At 39.3% G+C, this 17,035-nt stretch overlaps 1 protein-coding gene across 1 annotated transcript in view; it reads left to right on the forward strand.

Annotated features, from left to right (window-relative positions):
* Nucleotides 1–350: 350 nt before the first annotated feature.
* Nucleotides 351–17,035, forward strand: part of SBF2 (SET binding factor 2) — a 288,886-nt gene continuing 272,201 nt past the window's right edge. Inside the window, 1 exon segment of the mRNA XM_068398307.1 lies at nucleotides 351–518. Within this exon segment, the coding sequence (XP_068254408.1) occupies nucleotides 464–518 (55 nt within the window). The 5' untranslated portion in view covers nucleotides 351–463.

Consider the following 17,035-nt stretch of genomic DNA (forward strand, 5'->3'; position numbering starts at 1 on the left):
GTCAGACCTGCCGCGGTTGTTTTTTTTTTTTTATTGAAGGGAGAAAGTGTTGCGGGTGTTGCGGACCCCCTGCGCCCTGGGTGGGTGCTTCACAGGGAGGCTCTGAGGAGACAAAGCCCACCGCGGGCGGGGAGGGCCCGGACGTCCGCCCGCGGTGGGCTGCGAAGCGAGGCGATAGCGTTTGCACTGGTGACCCCCGAGGACAGCCGGCGGCCCGGGGACAGCGGGGCCGCGCCACCTCCGCCGCGTGCCGCCGGCGAGCCCTCAGCCCACGCCCAGCCCGGCGGGGTCACGGCGCAGCGGTCTGGGCGGTGCGCAGGCGCACAGCGCACCCGCGCCTCCAACATGGCTGAGGTAGTGCCGCTTCGCTTGCAGCGAGCGCGGAGGGGAGGATGCTGAGCCTCCCGGGAGCCGCCGCCGCCGTAGCAGGGGTGGTGAGGCCTGAGGCGGGCTCCTCTCAGCCATGGCCAGGCTGGCCGACTATTTCATCGTGGTGGGCTATGACCACGAGAAGACAGGTAGGTGTGGCTGCGCGCAGGGCTGCCCCGCGGTGCCTGGCCTCTTCCCCCCTCCCCTCGTTCCTGCCCGGCCCCGGCCCCTTCCCGCCTCCGGTCGGGCCGCAGGAGGAGGAGACTGCCGCGTACACGGGCCGCGTGTCCGGCCGTGGGGAGGAGGGCGGCTGAGGGCAGCGGGGCCGGCCTCACCCCCGCGAAGAGGCGCAGCGGTCGGCGGGAGCCAGGGAAGGGTTAATCCCCCTTTCCTGAGGCGGAGCGGGCCGGCGGGAAAGCGGAGGGGCTCCTCCACCGCCCGGGCCCGGGCAGCCTCCGGCCGGCGGGGCGGCCTCGCCTCCGTATGGCGACCTCAGCCCCCCTGGCAGCACCGTTAACCCGGCCCCGCGGTGAGCGGGGCACGGCGCAGGGCCGGGCGGGCGGCAGCCGGCCGGGGCGTACCCCGCGGCCTTGCCCCATCGCCCCCGCCCTTGGAAACGGGCAGCGGTTCCTTTGAGAAAGCGGGGGCAGCTTAAAATGTCGCCCACAGACGTGCACAGCACCGGCCCCCCGCCTCGACCGGCAGCCGGTGCCCAAGCGGCCGCTCCCGCTGGGCAGGCGGCGGAGGCCGGCTGGGTGCCGGGGGTGTTAGTGCGTGGCTGTTTCCCGAGCCGCCTCTGCAGAAAGCGGCGGTTCTGGCTGCTGTTCCCCCACCTTTGCACTGTGAGCTGAGGCACGTACACCCGCGGCCTCGAGGGAGAACAAAGACTGGGGGGTCCTGGAAAGCAGTGGGGCTTTTTGCTCGTTTTGACTGGGATCTTACAGGTTATCTCCTGTTGAAGAGGTGCCTCAGCTGACACCTGGGGAAGCGCTGTGGCACTCGGTAGGCTCTTCAGGAATGGCTGCTTTTCTTAGGGAATCGAGATGTTTTCTGTCTGCTCGGGTGAAAGTGATGTTATCTGCTATCGTTTTGTGGGTGAAGAGAGAGTGGTTTCTGTTATGTAACTTTCTGTTTTGATAACACCACATTTGTTGCTGGAGAGACCTTAAATCAGTGTAGAAACTGATTTGGAAATGAAGTGATTGTCTACTGGTATGTGTTTGTGCTGGGTATTTCAGAATGATCCTTTGAAATGTATGTTGCTAATAAACAATATTTTAAACAGTTGAATGTCCTCTTAATTTATTTGACTATGCATAAACCAAACAACACTCAAGTTTGTTACTCTAAGTAATTCTTTGAAGTAGCAGTTGCATGTAGTCTGTATTTGTTCCTTCTGAAAGTGTGGCTAATAAACTCTTAAGAGTAAGATCCTTTAATTTTTTTAAAGGAAATTAAATTTTCAGATAAGTCATTACATCTGTGTGTTTAAAGACACAGTGGATATTACTATACCAGTATTATTATTCCATTAATTATGGTGTGGTTTCCCTTCCCACCCCATTTTGCAATAGTCTTGTCCTAATTGTGGTGGCAAAATTATAAGACATGTGAAAGGGAGAGTACTTTAAGTTAAAAATAAAGACCTCCTCTTTTGCCCCTCTCCTGTTCAGAACATTTTCCCCAGCAATAGTAGAGAACCCAAATCAAAACAAAAAAGCAACCAAAAAATCCAGGGGTGCGTTTAAGGAGGAGACAAAGCAAGTAGGCTGCCTTCTTAAAGGGTGCAATCAGTCTGACATAGCCACTATGTGAAATAAAATCACAGATGACATTGGAAAGCTTTATGTTTGTAAATTGTCTTCATCTGTAGCATTTAAGTATGTGTTTAACTTCCTGTACCTAAATTGTCTCATTAAGTTTAGTAGAGTTGCTTGCATGGATGAAGTTGAGCAGATTCAGAAATAACTCCAGAACCTTAATTTGAAAAGGTCGTGCCCAGAAAGTAACTATTTAGACTTCATCATTTAAATTACTCGTTGCTACTTTAATGCTTCATACTAAAAATGCTTGAAGGAACAACATTCTCTTGAAGACTAGGCATGCATTGTTTTCCAAATTCCTTTACCCCCACATGCGATCCCATAATACATGGAGTACTGACCTTTCTTTTTCTTGTAAAAGTCATAGTCTCTTGATGCATTTATTATGCTGCTTTCTATATGAAAAAGCAGGGGCAGTCATTTCTAGGATTGTAGACGTATTACCATGAAGCTTTTAAATTTTTAAGTATTTTTTTTCTTTTTTTTTTCTTTTCAACAAGATTCTGGCTTGTTTTTAATATGTTTGCTTTTAATGTTGAGTGCAATTACATTTTGTATTGTTTTTTTCAGGAATAATCTGTGGAATATCTTTGTGTAAACAAGCAAACAAAAATCCTGTAACCTTCCCCTCTTCCCCAACCTGTACGTCAGCAGCAGTTTGGATAATATGCGCTTGTGGTTAATAAGAAAGGATGTTTATAGTACTGTTCTCCCAGAAAAACCTTACTGCCTCTGGTGTTTCTCTATAGCAGCCATCATCTGCTCTGACTTCACATGGGTTACATGGATTTATTTACATGTGCCAATATCTGCAATATACTGAAAATGTGGTAAAGAGATTGCCTTCCTGTGCAGATTACCTAGCTTTATTCAAAAACATTCACTATAAATATCTAAAATGCTGCATTTGTGTGCTTGTGCAATTTAGAAGCACATTTCTACATTTTTCTTGTTGCGGAAATACCTTCTGATTGGTGTTACAAGTTTTTTATCCAACATACTCAGTCTTAAGGGGAAGTGAACATTTTTATTGTCTTCAAATAAACCAAAGAGAGTATCCTTTGCAGGTCAAATGTTTTAAAGTTCATTCCTGTTCCAGTCTAGGCCTATGTAAATTGATGTTACTGCAGTCCTGGTGCTGTCATCCCTATTGTGTTAAATCTTCCTTTCATTTTCAGCTTGCTTTAGGGTGCTGACCTGTCAAAAAGACCCTTCTTGCTGAGTATTTTGTCCAGGTCACTGTATGATTTTTTTTTTTTTTTTTTTCCCCTGGGTTACTTTTCTGCTAAGTTTTCAAACTGAGTTGGCTCACCTGGATATCAGATGAATGCCAGTATCAGCATAAAGGAGAAGCAGGGCCGTGCAGAAGGAGGACAGGTCACTGCAGCCTGAATTTATATCGGCTTAAATGGTCCTAGAACCTTGGGCACAAAGATGTTAGTCAGGTGCCTTAGTCTCCTACATGCTCCACAGAAAGTAATGGATGCCTTTGAATAGTTCTGTAACAGGCAGTTCATTCGTGCTTGGCAAGATGCACGGAGATGCAACCTGAGTGGAGAATGAGCTTTGCCGTTGACAACTTAGGTGTCAGTAGACTTTCAGGCCCATAGGAAGTTAAGGAGAAGTCTTTGTGTTGCAAAGGATGATCTGATTCACCTAGCTTTTTATGTATTTCAGGTACAGTTGACTGTATTCCCACTTAAAAATTACTTAGTCTGTGTCTTTCACCATAAAAGTAAGCTTAAATATATCATAGTTCTAATTGCTTTTTATTTTAAAGACTCGTTCTGAGCCACTACAAAGAACTGCAATAGCAGTAGCTTCTATTGGAAGTTCATGTTCAGTGTCTTGACAGAGTTGGAGAAACCAGCTTTAATAAATCCCCTAGATTTAATAAAACCCCTTGTTTTTGTTCTAACAGTGGAAATGTGAAGGATTTCAGTGATATGCCAAGGTTGATTGCTTTACCGTGTTTGTTTTGCGTTCAACTGAACCTCTGCTAAGGTAGATAACCACATTTTTCTCCAATGTATCAGCACAATATAAAGCTGTTATGTAACTTGATACAAAAAGCACTTACAGAAGTCTCTGAAGGGAACAAAGGTGCTAGAAAATGTAGGCACTCTGGGTTAAAAGCTAGAGAAAATCCCAGAAGACCTTACTGTATATCTGTTTTCTTTTTCCATGGATTTTGAAGTGTGTTTGATGTGCTTCACCAAAAATTCCCATTTAATATGTTTGCATAATGGAATGTGGATGGGATTTAGGAAGAACACAGATGTTTGCAAAGATCACAGAAGGGCATGAGAAAATGCCTTTTTGCTTTGTTTGGTTTTGTTTTTTGCTGGTATAAGCCATAATCATAAATTTATCCCTGGAATTTACATGTAATGGTACTTGAAAAAAGGTAGAAGAGAGGACGTTTTGTGTCTGTCTTAGCTCAGCAACTGAAAGGTAAGGTTAAAGAAGAGAAAACTAAATACTGGATTTGATTAATTTGCCCGTACACCCATAATGGCTCTCTTGCAGGATGCTGTTGTGTACCCAGCAGTTAACTCTGAAACCTGTGAGATGGAGCGAATGTTTTCTGTGAGACTTCTTCACTGTAAGAAGACAGACTAATGTGCATTGTTCTTGCTTGTGTATGACAGAAGGCTTGCAACAGTATAGCAGTTTTATTTGGCTGTTGTCGTAACTGATAAATGCTGATATAACATGTGTAGGCTCTGTTGTGGTTGTTTCTGTTCTGATCTTTATCAACTTCTTTTCAGGGAAGCCTTTCTTGTCTGACATAGCTTCATATCTTGGTGGATTTCGAAACTAGACAAGTGATTGATGATAGAGTGGGAGAAGTTCCTAAATGCAGTTGTCTGATTCTTTTATTTTTAATGTGGGCAGATTCTGCCTGTGAAGAATATTCCTTTTATTTTGTGGGGTAAATAGCATATAATATCATGAGGATTTTTTAATGTATTTATTGTATATTAATAGTTCGGCATTCCTCTGGGCTAATGTGTATATAAGGAGTGGATGATTTCTTGGTGTCGTGGTATGTAGAAAAATAAGGGAATCAAGCTGTTACTTCAGTGGCTTTCTTACCAGTGCTGTGGCTTAATTTGATTCAAGTCCAATCTAGGGAATTCTCAAAGGGAAAAAAAAAAAAACAACAAAAACTAAATCCTTTTTGTGGCAGAAGAATTCTCGTAGCTGTAATTTAATGTAACAAGTGTACTATCAGAACTGAAGTGGAATGCAGATATGTGAGTAACTGTGTATTGGTAAGAGATTACAGTAGTTGGCTATGACTGGAGAAGGGCGTGGGTGCCCAAAAACTTTTCCAAACAAATTAGTTGCTCTTGTATAAGAAATTATCTCTTTCTACAAACTTTGTCCTTGCTCAGTTTAGTTTTCAAATACAACAGTCTCCACAATACCATGCTGAAACAGAATGAGAATAGTTCCGTTGCATGTGGGTTTTTTTTTTGTGGTGTTTTCTTTTTGTTTGTTTTTTTTGTTGTTGGTTTTTTTTGTTTGTTTTTTTTGTGGTTTCGGGTTTTGTGAGATAAGGCTATCTTGAAAATCTGCTTGGAGGGAAAAAACTGCAACAAACCCAGTATTTTTTTGGTAGCATGTCTTCCTAATATGTATTCAATGAAATTCTTCTAATATATAGCTTTGACTAAAAAAAATTAATGTTATTTTGATTTATGGATTCACTATAATTTTGGAAAAATCTTAAAATCAATAAAGATCAGTATAAATCTTCTTTCCCTCAAATGTCTGCTAATGAATATCTCTAAAGATCTTGGATTTGAAACTCTTTGCTCACTTGGTCTTGCCGTCATAACAACAGCAGCAATAAAAATACATTTTTTTCAGCCTTTCAATTTAAATCAAGACATTAATGGAGCCTGAATGTTTATTCTGTAAGCTATCTTCATTTGTCCTAAAATGTGAGGACACAGATTCTGTTAAGGGAAGTACCTTTTCATATCTTTGGGGATATTTTAAGACTAAATTGCAGTAAAGAAACTATCTTTCCCCTTTTCTGTCCTGGATTAACTTTGTGGATTATCTAACAAAAAGACACTTTTCCTGCAGCGTGTTCATGGAAAACAGTTTGTTATGCAAGCCTGGATACTATTTAAGCACTGGCCTTTTATAACCACAAGCATATTTTTCAGTGGGGGGACAATGAGAATGACATTTAACTCCTCCAATGTCACAAACATAATAGTCTTGTCTTCTAACACTGGGGAAGATAATTGTACTGCTATGGTAGCTCATTGACATGAGTTTAAAATACCACCTACCTTCCCAGCCATCGGTACTTAAAAAGTAAAAACAAGGGAAAACCACAGTTGCTGTAGAATCATTTTAAAAGGTGGAACAGTAGATTCACTCTTCAACCTTCATAAACCTCAGTGAAAGTTGTATCTTGCAAATATACACTGGTAATTGGGAAGTCTTCTTTTACTCCTCCTTTGCAGTAATGAGATTTTCAGGCTCCTTGCTTATATAGTGAAAAAAATTATTTCTAACAATAACACTATCATTATTGATGAGATTAATTTTCTTCTGCTTGGTGTTTTGGGAATTGTATTCCAGTTGCATGTATTTTTTTAAATAAATTATTCCTTTCGTGTCAGTGGTATATTCTGAAGTCAAGGACAATCCAATTAATGTTGATTGGGATTTGGCAGCTAAATCCCTGCTCATTGAGCCAAGAACATGCTTGTTATTGCTTATCTGTTAGTGACTAGATACATCATGATTTCATGTCTCTGATGTTCACAATTCTCAATTTTCAATCTTCTACAAATTGTGTAATATGAAAAAATGCAATCATTGAACACAGTTTGAATTCTTTGCTTTGTGGTAGTCTTGTGCTCAAGGTAACAACAAAGTAACTAATCACAAAGTTTCCCTTAAACTGGATGTAGGTAACAGACTCTTAGTACTGCGGCCAAAACCAGTAGTTGGTGACAGTTAGTACAGTCTGAGGTTTTGTGTAGCTGTAGTAGAGGAATACTAATATACAGAAAATACAAAATCATCGTAATTCTGGATACAAATTCAGGACAGCTGCATACAAAACCACATTGGACCCTGGGAGACCTCAAAGGATAAAAAGAGACAAAGGAATGTTACTGGGGTTACAAAATCAATCACTCAGAAACTCGGGGGGGGGGGCGGGGGGGTGGACAGTTAGGAATAATGTCCTTTTAATGTGGGTTGGATGTTGTTTCCTAGGATTTAAAAATGCAGAACTCGGAAAATTCACTATCTAACACTTGGATAGGTCTTCAGCAAGATTGGAAATGTCTTTTCAAATGGTAGACTTGCATGTTGGGTCTAATGGAATAGTAACTGGAAGGAAGATGAGACATTCTGGCAGAGGGTTTCTCAGATACTTGTGGACACAAAGGAGCGACGACTCTTCTTTCTAGAATCTTGACTTCAGTAGTGGAAAATTGTGCTTTGGAAAATGGGTTTCGCTGAGCTACTTCTGCCAGATGACATAAATATTAATGCCAGGAGTATTGAGTGTTGTAGGTTGGCAGCATCGCCTTCAGGCTCTGTAGTGGGCTGTGTATTGCTTCTATGTGGTTTGGGAACCCTTGCTCTGTAAGACAGTGGCCACTCTTCCTGCTCACTCTGACACATTCTGGTATTTTGAAGTTCTGTCTTCTAGTTTGGTTTTCTAGTTTACCCCAGAAGAATCTCTGACCTTAGTGTCTCTCTCTCTTTCTCCCTCCTTCCCTCTCTTCTCTCTCTCTTAATCTGTTTAGCCATTTTTATCTGCTCTGTGTTTTTCTGAGATGAAGTCCTCTTGTCCAGTCAATCTGATTTCTTGTGGTTTTCATCTTTAAATAAATATAAATTCATCACAGAAACACAAAGGCCAGGTTTCATCCCTGCTGTAAATTTTGGGCCTAAAAGAGGGTTTGCTAGAATTTGTTGTCTTTTCCAGTCTTACTTCTTAGAAACAGAAAAAGTGTTTGGTGTGAAGTTTTCTGAAATAATTGAGCTAGAGACAGATATTAAGCATTGAGACTTAAGGTGGTACATTTAGTTTGGCTAAGTAAGAAATAATTGAAAATAGTTATAGAATAAGAGGTTAGAGTGCCCTTAGTAGTGCTTATGGCCGTTAGCTGTTTGCGCATCTAAAAAGCATTGCACTTGTGTTTCTTCTTGGATTCTTATAACCGCATTAGTTGTAGCACAATAAACCTTTTAGCTTGATCGATGCATTGTTAAACGCTTTCACATTTTAAATGTATGAATTTAACACGTGTGTTTGTGCTTTGGACAAGGAAATACAGACACTCGTCCTTTCTTGTGACTATTGTTCTATGAACTATAAATGTAATTCGTTAAGTGGCAGTAAGCAGAAGCTGACTGTATGACTAACAAAATACTCAGAACTTTTCAAAAGGACAAAGTTGTGATCTTGTCATAAATACAATTGTAATGGGCTTTTAATTCTTGAAATACTGTTGAATGGGCATGCTGTACTTTTAAAATAACAGTAAATTAAGAAATCTGTGTTTTTTAATGCTATTACACAGGCTGCTTTTCATAAAAATGCAAATTGCAATTGCATAAAAAAAGAAGCAACCCACACGCTTTGTTCCTGCAGAGCCGTTTCTTCATAATTAGTCTCATTTCCCAGAAAAATATATAGTAGTTTTAGGAAGCTTGTACAATGACTGAGCTGTTACTCTTCTATATTGTTAGTATATGCTATTTTTAAACTAAGTTTAACAGAAATTCTAGTAGAAGTTGCAGGAGGATTTCCATTTTCCTTCTTCTTGACTGGTAACTTGTGAAGAGAGAAGTAGGTTTCATATTTTTGAAGAACTTCATTTTTCTTTGAAATCTTCTTTAAGAAATGCTGATTATACTTTTCCTTCCTAAAACACAGATTTAAACCGACATTTTTTCCCATATTATATTGGTAATTTAATCTATTTCTAGTCTCTCTCTTTTAGGTTGTGGGTCCTTAGAACCTTCAGTCTGTGAGAATTTTTTTTATTCACTGTTTTTTGTTTAGTGACGGACGTAGCTCTCAGTATTGATCCTGTAAGAGCTGGTAGCGGATGCTGATGTGGTTGATTGAAAATTATGATTGAATTAATTGTGTCTAGTAGAAGGGTCTGGATTTGTCCTTGATATCTTCTTCTTTCCCAGCTTTGAAAACTCATAGTACTCATAAACCCTGGAGATGGCTTTTGTGCAGTTCAGAAGGTCACCGCTCATTTGGTAAAGCGGTGGGTCCTTCTGGAGGCTCCTGGTGCTGTGACTGGCACAGTTTCTGGTGGGCTTCTAGGCAGAATTTGGTTTTTGTAAAGTAGCTTAGCCTGGGGCCTCTGCCTAAGCAACAGATTGTGCCTGACTGCAGCTGAGGAACTAGTTGGAATTCCCTGTGAAGGGAGGGAAGAGCTGCTGCCTGAGCATTGCCTTTGACTTTGGGCTTCACCTCACATTTCTTAGAAATATAATTAATGAATTATTCTTACTTGATGCATTTGAGGAGCTACATGCTTTTGCGAAATGGGAAACTAATTAGTGTGTGTTTCTCATGATCAGCAAGTTTCAGCAATACTAGAAAACCCAAGGTTTGGAATGGATGCTTTTAATAGTATTTCCCAAACAGATAAGATAACAAGGTGTATACACAGAATAAAAGGATGTTTTCCATGGTAATAAATAGTCAGAGCTTAGAGTTTGTGTTCACAAATTCATGCAAGTTCTAAGTGCTCGAAGTTCTGCAGAGAAATGTTTCCTCTCTGGATATTTTATAGTGGCTAAAACTTAAGTGCTTATTTTAAGTAACAAATTCTGGTCCACTTTGCTAAAGTAAGTTAAGATGATGCCTGTGGAAGTCTCGGATTTGCCTTTTAGCTGGAGGCAACTACCCCTACAGCAATTTTAGGCACTTGTGCCAGTTCTGTGCTAGTTCCACTAGTGAACTGAGGTTTTGACACAAGCTGCCAGTAAGCATACTTTAAGCTGAGAGACCTGGATTTGTGGTGACATGATTGAGGCATGGGGCATGTGTCCTCTTTTTCCGGCTCTGAAGGATTGATCTTTTCCAGCAAAGCAGCACCAAAAAGGACCAGAACATCCCAGACCATCTTAGTAGGTTGTACTAGGACTAGAGTGGCAAAGCGGTGCTGTGTCAGCTGTGATGGCATTATAATTCAGCAGGACAGCCAAAGCAAGTGTCATGTTTTTTCAGTTACAGGCAACTGAAAACAAAACAAAACCATAGAGAGCCACATGTTTGCGATTTGAATTCAGAACTCTTCTTTCAAAAGATTCTCTTTCCTGTTTGATTAATCTGCATAAATAGTGATACCAGGTTTGACACTGAGTAAACAGTGTTGATTCAAGTAGTGATACTTTTGTAAGGTTGTTGTTTCAGTACTGTGTTTTCCAAATATTTTGTTTATAGTGTTTATTATGAAGAGAGATGAGATCACAGATATTTAACAAAATATCCTTGTGGAGGCTGTTTTTATTATTTTGTTCTCTTTTGCCACATGGCATCTTTTTGGAAGAGGCAAGACTGTCACTGAAGCATTTTATTTTTTGTGAGAGTGTGGTCTTGAAAAGTGTCCAGAAAACACACTTTATACCTTTCTGACCTTGTGAGATGTTTTTGCATTTTTTAAAAAGTGTTTGTTTACGTGTTTGCTTATGGGTTTCTTTTTCTTTCTTTCTTTTTTTTTTTCTTTTAAGAAAATATGGTCTAGTTTTTTAGTAAGTGGCCCATTTTTATAAAATTGCAGTTCAAGAACATGTGACTTCAGTGGTCTAGTCTCTAGACATAGTCATTGATAGTCATAGCTTCTCTTCTTGTTAGTAGCCTAATAGAAGACAGAAGACAATTTACATCCATAATTAATTCTATCAAAAAATGAGGATTATTGCTCATTACAGTGAGATAGGATTTTAAAGGCCTGACTCAGAAGACTATTCTTTTCTTGATAATATGCCTACCATTATTTGAAGTTAGAAAACCTAGAGGTAAGATTTATATAAAAGTAATAATAATCATAATAATAAAAGGTCTTAACTTGAACTGGACCCATAGCGTCATATGTTTTATGGAAGTGACCTTGGAGATACTCACTTTCCCAAAGTTGTGATGACTAAAGATAGGATGCTGAAAAATAAAACCCACGCAACTCTCATCTTCATTACAGAGTTGTGTCCGTTCTATTTATTCTCAGCCAGTGTGCTTAAAGTTATAATAAAGTTTGTGGGTTGCATTGTCTCCCATTGCTAAGCTCTTTCCTCCTTCCCCTCCCTGTCCCCCCCAAAATCAGTAATTTTCTTGTTTCAGGTTTCTTGTAAAACTTAGGTCGTGGCTACTAATAAAATACTCTGAAATTCTGAAGCAGAAGACTCTTGAACTGCAGCATATAGTTCTGAATTAAAAATCAGTTCCTGTTTTATAAAGACCAATTTTACTAATTCTTCTTTAGGTTGAAAAAAAACCCCAAGGGTAAATATTTCAACAAAATATAAAAATTGATCAGATATTCTGATCAGTTTCTGGTATGCCTCCTCATGTTTGATAATTAACCTTACCATCCAGCTATCTGATTTTTCACTGTTTTCTGTCAAAACTACACAAGTTTTGTAGCAAGAATTGTTGTTCTGCAAAACTCTTCAACCCCCTCCCAACTCCAAAAGGACGAGCATATAGCTTCTGTGAAAAATCTGGTATAGAGGTGTCTAACTTTTAAAAAAATGAGGTCTAGAAATGAGCAGTAGTTATTGAGCAGTAGGAATCCCTAATTACTTACTGTCTAAATATGGTATGTACTCTAGCTAATATTAATTGTGCTTTCTTAAAGGTTTGAAAATAGATTTGCAGAGACCAAAACATAAATTCTATGTTTTACTAGATTTATTTGATTTATGGTTTTATGAGGACTCTGAATCTTTTTTATTCTTATGTATTTGATAATTACCAAGAAGAGATTTAGACTGTAGTAATCTTAATATAGTTGTACAAAGCATCGTGTGCTTTTTCAAGTTTTTACAGGAGATGAACCAAGATTTTTGTCAGCATTGTCTTGCCAATCTTAATTTTCAGCAAGTTTTCGTATCTGGGGCTTTTAAAGAAGCCAAGCTGTTGCTGGTTAAACGGTAAGAGTCTCAAGAGTTTTGAGTAGATTAAAGGATATAAGCAAGTGGTCACTATTCGTAGGGAAAGTTGGTAGCATGGGCTCCCAAAGTTAATTTTGCAGACCTTTTTGGTTCAACTTGTAAATATCTAGTACAAAGAGAGGTGGAATAGTTAGGAGATGAGACTTGCAGATGATTTAAAAAAAAATTAAAATAATTCAGGATAGCTGAATCTAAAGCTTATGGTGAAGGGCTTCAGAAAGAGCTTTGTGGTACTGAGTGACAGATGTTAAAATTTTGGATGAAATGCAGTTTTGATAAATACAAGCTAAAGTACAAGGAGTGGTGAGAAAAGATGGTCCTAACATATGTTCACAACAATGATCTCCAATTTAGCTATTGTCTCTTAGCAAAAAAGTTCTTGGAATTTGTTGGGACAGTTCTCTGTAAACATCAGCTTAATGTCTGATGATAATGGCAACAGTAAACTCAGAAATAAACAGTGTGGAATTGTGGAAAAGAAACCATCAGAAAAGCTTGTGGTGTTGGGAGTTGCAGCCTAGGGGATAAGATTGGATTAGGTGAATCCCAGAGGTCCTGTTTGCCTCTTCTTTCTGTAGTCCTGAATCTTAAGAAAGACTGGACAGGACCTTGGGAATCACCTGATCTGTTCTTCTCCCCCAAGGCACAATTAGCTGTAGCCTTTGCTGGTCGGGATGGATCTTTGATTAACTCATTCTTAAAACCCCTCAATAACAGCACTTTCCCAGCCTGCTTTCTCCGTCTGTTCCAGTGCTACTTGGTCTGGCTTTTGGAAGGGTTTTCATAGTTTTTGGCTCAAGTGGTTTTTGGTACAGTTTTAAGCCTGTTATTACTACTCTCCTTAAAGTGTGGTGGCCAAACTGGATGTGGTAACTTACATGAAATCTTACCAATGCTAAGAGTGAGACTTTTATTTGCTGGTTTTGCAGGCAGTTTCATGTGTAGACGTCACTCTAATTTTATTTTTTTTCTTTTTTTCTGTTTCAGTGTCACAACACTGAGGGTCACTTTGTGGTCTGCTTTACCCTCTACATCCCTTTTAACTAAACTGTTAACTATTTGGCCGTCCCATACATGTGCAGTCAGCTGTTCTGACCTAACTGCAGCTTTGCAGTTCTCCTCGGTCATACTCTTAACACATGTTTTTTTCATAACTTTTTCCAGTCTTTCAAGATCACTTTGAATTCCTAGCTTGTCCTCTAACGTTTATTGTCTGCATTACTTCTGAAAGTAATTAATAATTTACATCTATATATATTGTATGAGTGTATACATCTGCTTTATATATATATATATATAAAAAAAGAACAGCTTCAGTTATGTTTTGTATTTCAGCCTGCAGTGACTTTAAGCAAAAACAAACCAAAAACCACCCCAAAACAAAAACTGAGCATTAAACCCCATAATGACTCACTTATCATAGCTGGGAGATAGAATTAATGCTGCTGTAAGTATGATTGAATGTGTGTAGTGAGTAAATTTGCAGAAAGTATATTCAGTTGATGTTCCTAGGCATATTAAATTTGAGGTGCTTTGTGGTATATTTAAATAGGGGAATATTTTAAAAGTCAGGGTATTTGGAGAAACAAGTTAGCTAATTATTTCATAAACAACAGGTGTTGTTTATGAAAAAAAAGTGCATCTTTCTGCACATTATTGTCTTTTGTCTTGAATGTCCGTAGTAGTGTTGCTACTGAACAAGCAACAAGGTGTCTTGAATACAAACTTTTTTCCAAATCAGGGTCACTGGACAATACTTATTTGAGTTAAAGGCAGTTGATCACATAAACCTTGCTTCTGTGGGAAACCTATCTGAAAGTATCATTCTTACTTGCAAGAACATGATTTACTGTCACTTAGAAGGATATCTGCTTTCCTTTGTGATAGACACATTATAGTATGCTCCAGTTAATGTTCTGGGCCTGCCACAACCTCAGAAGGGAGAGGTTATGTTCTATCGATTTATTGTAGGCTCACAGTCAAGTGGCATTTAATTGTTTGCTAGGACATAGATACAGCTCTGTTTTCTTCACCTATGCTCTAATTTCAAACCACCAGTTCCTTCAGTTTCTTACAGTTGCAAAGTATGGATTGAGGATTTTAAAAAAATTATTGTTTTTACTGCTAATGGTGCATGCACTGGAAATGCATTTTGACGTGTAAAATCTTGGCAGTGTAATTTATTTATGGGGCAGGAGATGCCAGTAAGGAAATGGGTGATTTAGCATGTGAGCAGAGAATCATACTTTATTCTTGCATTACAGTTTTAAAAGAATTATCTAAAAAACAGAAAGAACATACTCATTGTTTGAAATCACAATTTAAACATTACAGTTTAAAAAGAATTATCTAAAAAACGGAAAGAACATATACATTGTTTAAAACCCCAATTGATGGGTTTTTTAGGCCTTTCTCTTTGTTGATGTGTTTTAGTTTTAGTCACCTAAGTATTTAACAGCATCTGCAGTACTTAACTATGCGTAGAGATCAGGTGAAATAATGTTATGCTACATGGACAAAATATAATTTGCATTATACAAAGTTCAGCTTTAGTGAAGACTACTAGTGTGAGAAGAAATACAAATACACAGTAACACTTCTGAGGTTTCAAAGTTCATATGTGTCGATTTAAAATAAATTTGGATACAACATATTCTTTTTCAGCATCTCTTATAAAGGACTACATTCTTTGTGTGGATCCCCACTTAATTTAAGTCACTCTGGCAGCTGCGTTCTTAGGGGAGGAGGGAACGAAATAAACTGTTAACCTTTGAAAGCCAGAACACAAACAAATAATGTTTAACTTGTAGACCCTTGTGGATATTTCAAACAATGGTGTTAATTTTGATTGCCTTTTTGAAGTAGACCCATTCTTTTTGTTCTTGGTTCGGAAGCTAAACATGTTGTTTGGAACTTTTCTGCAGCTGTGAAGAACAAAGTTTGTCATGCAGTAGTTTAGTAAGATGACATCATGAGATGATTTTGACTACTGTGGCAATCTGCCTGCGTTTGCCCTCCTGTAAGCGTGATCACTGGCATGTATTTGTTTCCATTTGGTTTAAATCAAGTAAGCATTGATGAAATTGCTTGCTGTGGCTATTTACTTGATCCCATTGTTCTGGGCTATTGTTATTTTGAGCTGAAAATCATTTTGCTCAATCTGTTTTCCAGGTTGTTCTCCTAAAAGGTGCTCCAGGTAAATCCCCTTATCTTGTAGACAGCAGAGCATTCCTGTAAGGCTGTGTCAGGCTGTTGGTGGGTAACTCAGGGATGTTTGAATGGTGACAGACCAGTTCTTTGAAATTCCAGCATGACAGAAGGCCAGTAACTGCGGAGCCTTGCTCATGTCTCCCCACATCCTTGGCTTATGGAGTACTGGAGAATGCAGAGCAAAATGCGTCTCTCTTGAGATCATCTTATATTGCTTTACAACACTGGCTTGCACGAACTTGTGTGGGGTTTAGCAGGTAGAAATGATGACCAGCCTGAATGTTGGCATTAATGCCATTCTGGCAAGTGGATGAGGAGCTAATTTTTGCTAAATACATATGGGCCATAAGATATGTTCACACTTACTGGAAATGCTTTGGTTTTGCTGTATTTTTAGTCTGTAGTCAGTCCAGACAAAATATTTGGCCTACCAGGATATGTGAATCATTCTTCTTTGTAAGGCTTCATTTATCATCTGAAAATGTTTTGCATGGGGGAAACATTGAATGCACTCAGAAATTTTATTGTTGATGTGCGTTTTTACAGCTGTTATGTAAAAATCATGCTTTGGTAAGGTCAAAATATTATTTAATTGTTTTAGCCGATTGGAACCACAGGAAAACGTAGGGTGGGAAGCTCCCAAATGACTTGTCATTCCTCATCACCTGTAGGTGAGCAATGGCCTGTAGACTTAAAAAAACCCACAAAAACCCCAAATCTTAGCAGCTGGTTAGTTCTGGGAAAAAAAGAGAAGAAAAGTTGCTCCTTCATCCTTTATGCATTGCTGATACTTACGCTTTGTGGAGAAAAAATACTTTATAACTTCCTTTATCAATGTAAAAATATACATACAGTACAAAATTAATGTTAAGGCTTGAATGAACAGATGGACTTGTGTTGTTTTTTTTTTCTTTGTAGTCTGGTTTTAAATGATACTAAGGGCATGTGTGAATGCAGATGAGGAGGGCACTGTCTAGAATTCTGTAAGGACTTTCAATGTGCATCTCATTACCTGAAGGAATGAGGCAGTTGCTGTAAGTTGAGGGGAAAATAATGTTCTAGTAGACAGTTGGGATAACCTTCCAGTCACAAAATTCTGTAAGTTTTGAACAAATTTTAATTTAAGTATGACGTCAGGAAGTTTGATGACGTGTGATATGTATGAATGATGTCTGCTGGGGTGTGAGCGTGTACAGTTTCTCTGTACGTGTTCCAGTTCCTGTCACTAAAGGAGTGTGGCTCTGTAAATGCTTAGAGGCAGGAAGAGCATTATAGAAAAATGTATTTTAAATAACAATAAGGAATAAAAAGGGCACTGGAAGAGGAGGTGAGAGATTGTAAACATTGTCTTTTAGAGAGCAAGTGTTCAGTGTCCAGAGGAAGAATCCTGTGAAGGCAGTGGAGAGATAACTAAAGGACTTGAAAGTTGAGGCAGCTTCTTATTA

This window comes from Nyctibius grandis, chromosome 4 (genome assembly GCF_013368605.1).
Source record: "Nyctibius grandis isolate bNycGra1 chromosome 4, bNycGra1.pri, whole genome shotgun sequence".
Taxonomy (NCBI): domain Eukaryota; kingdom Metazoa; phylum Chordata; class Aves; order Nyctibiiformes; family Nyctibiidae; genus Nyctibius; species Nyctibius grandis.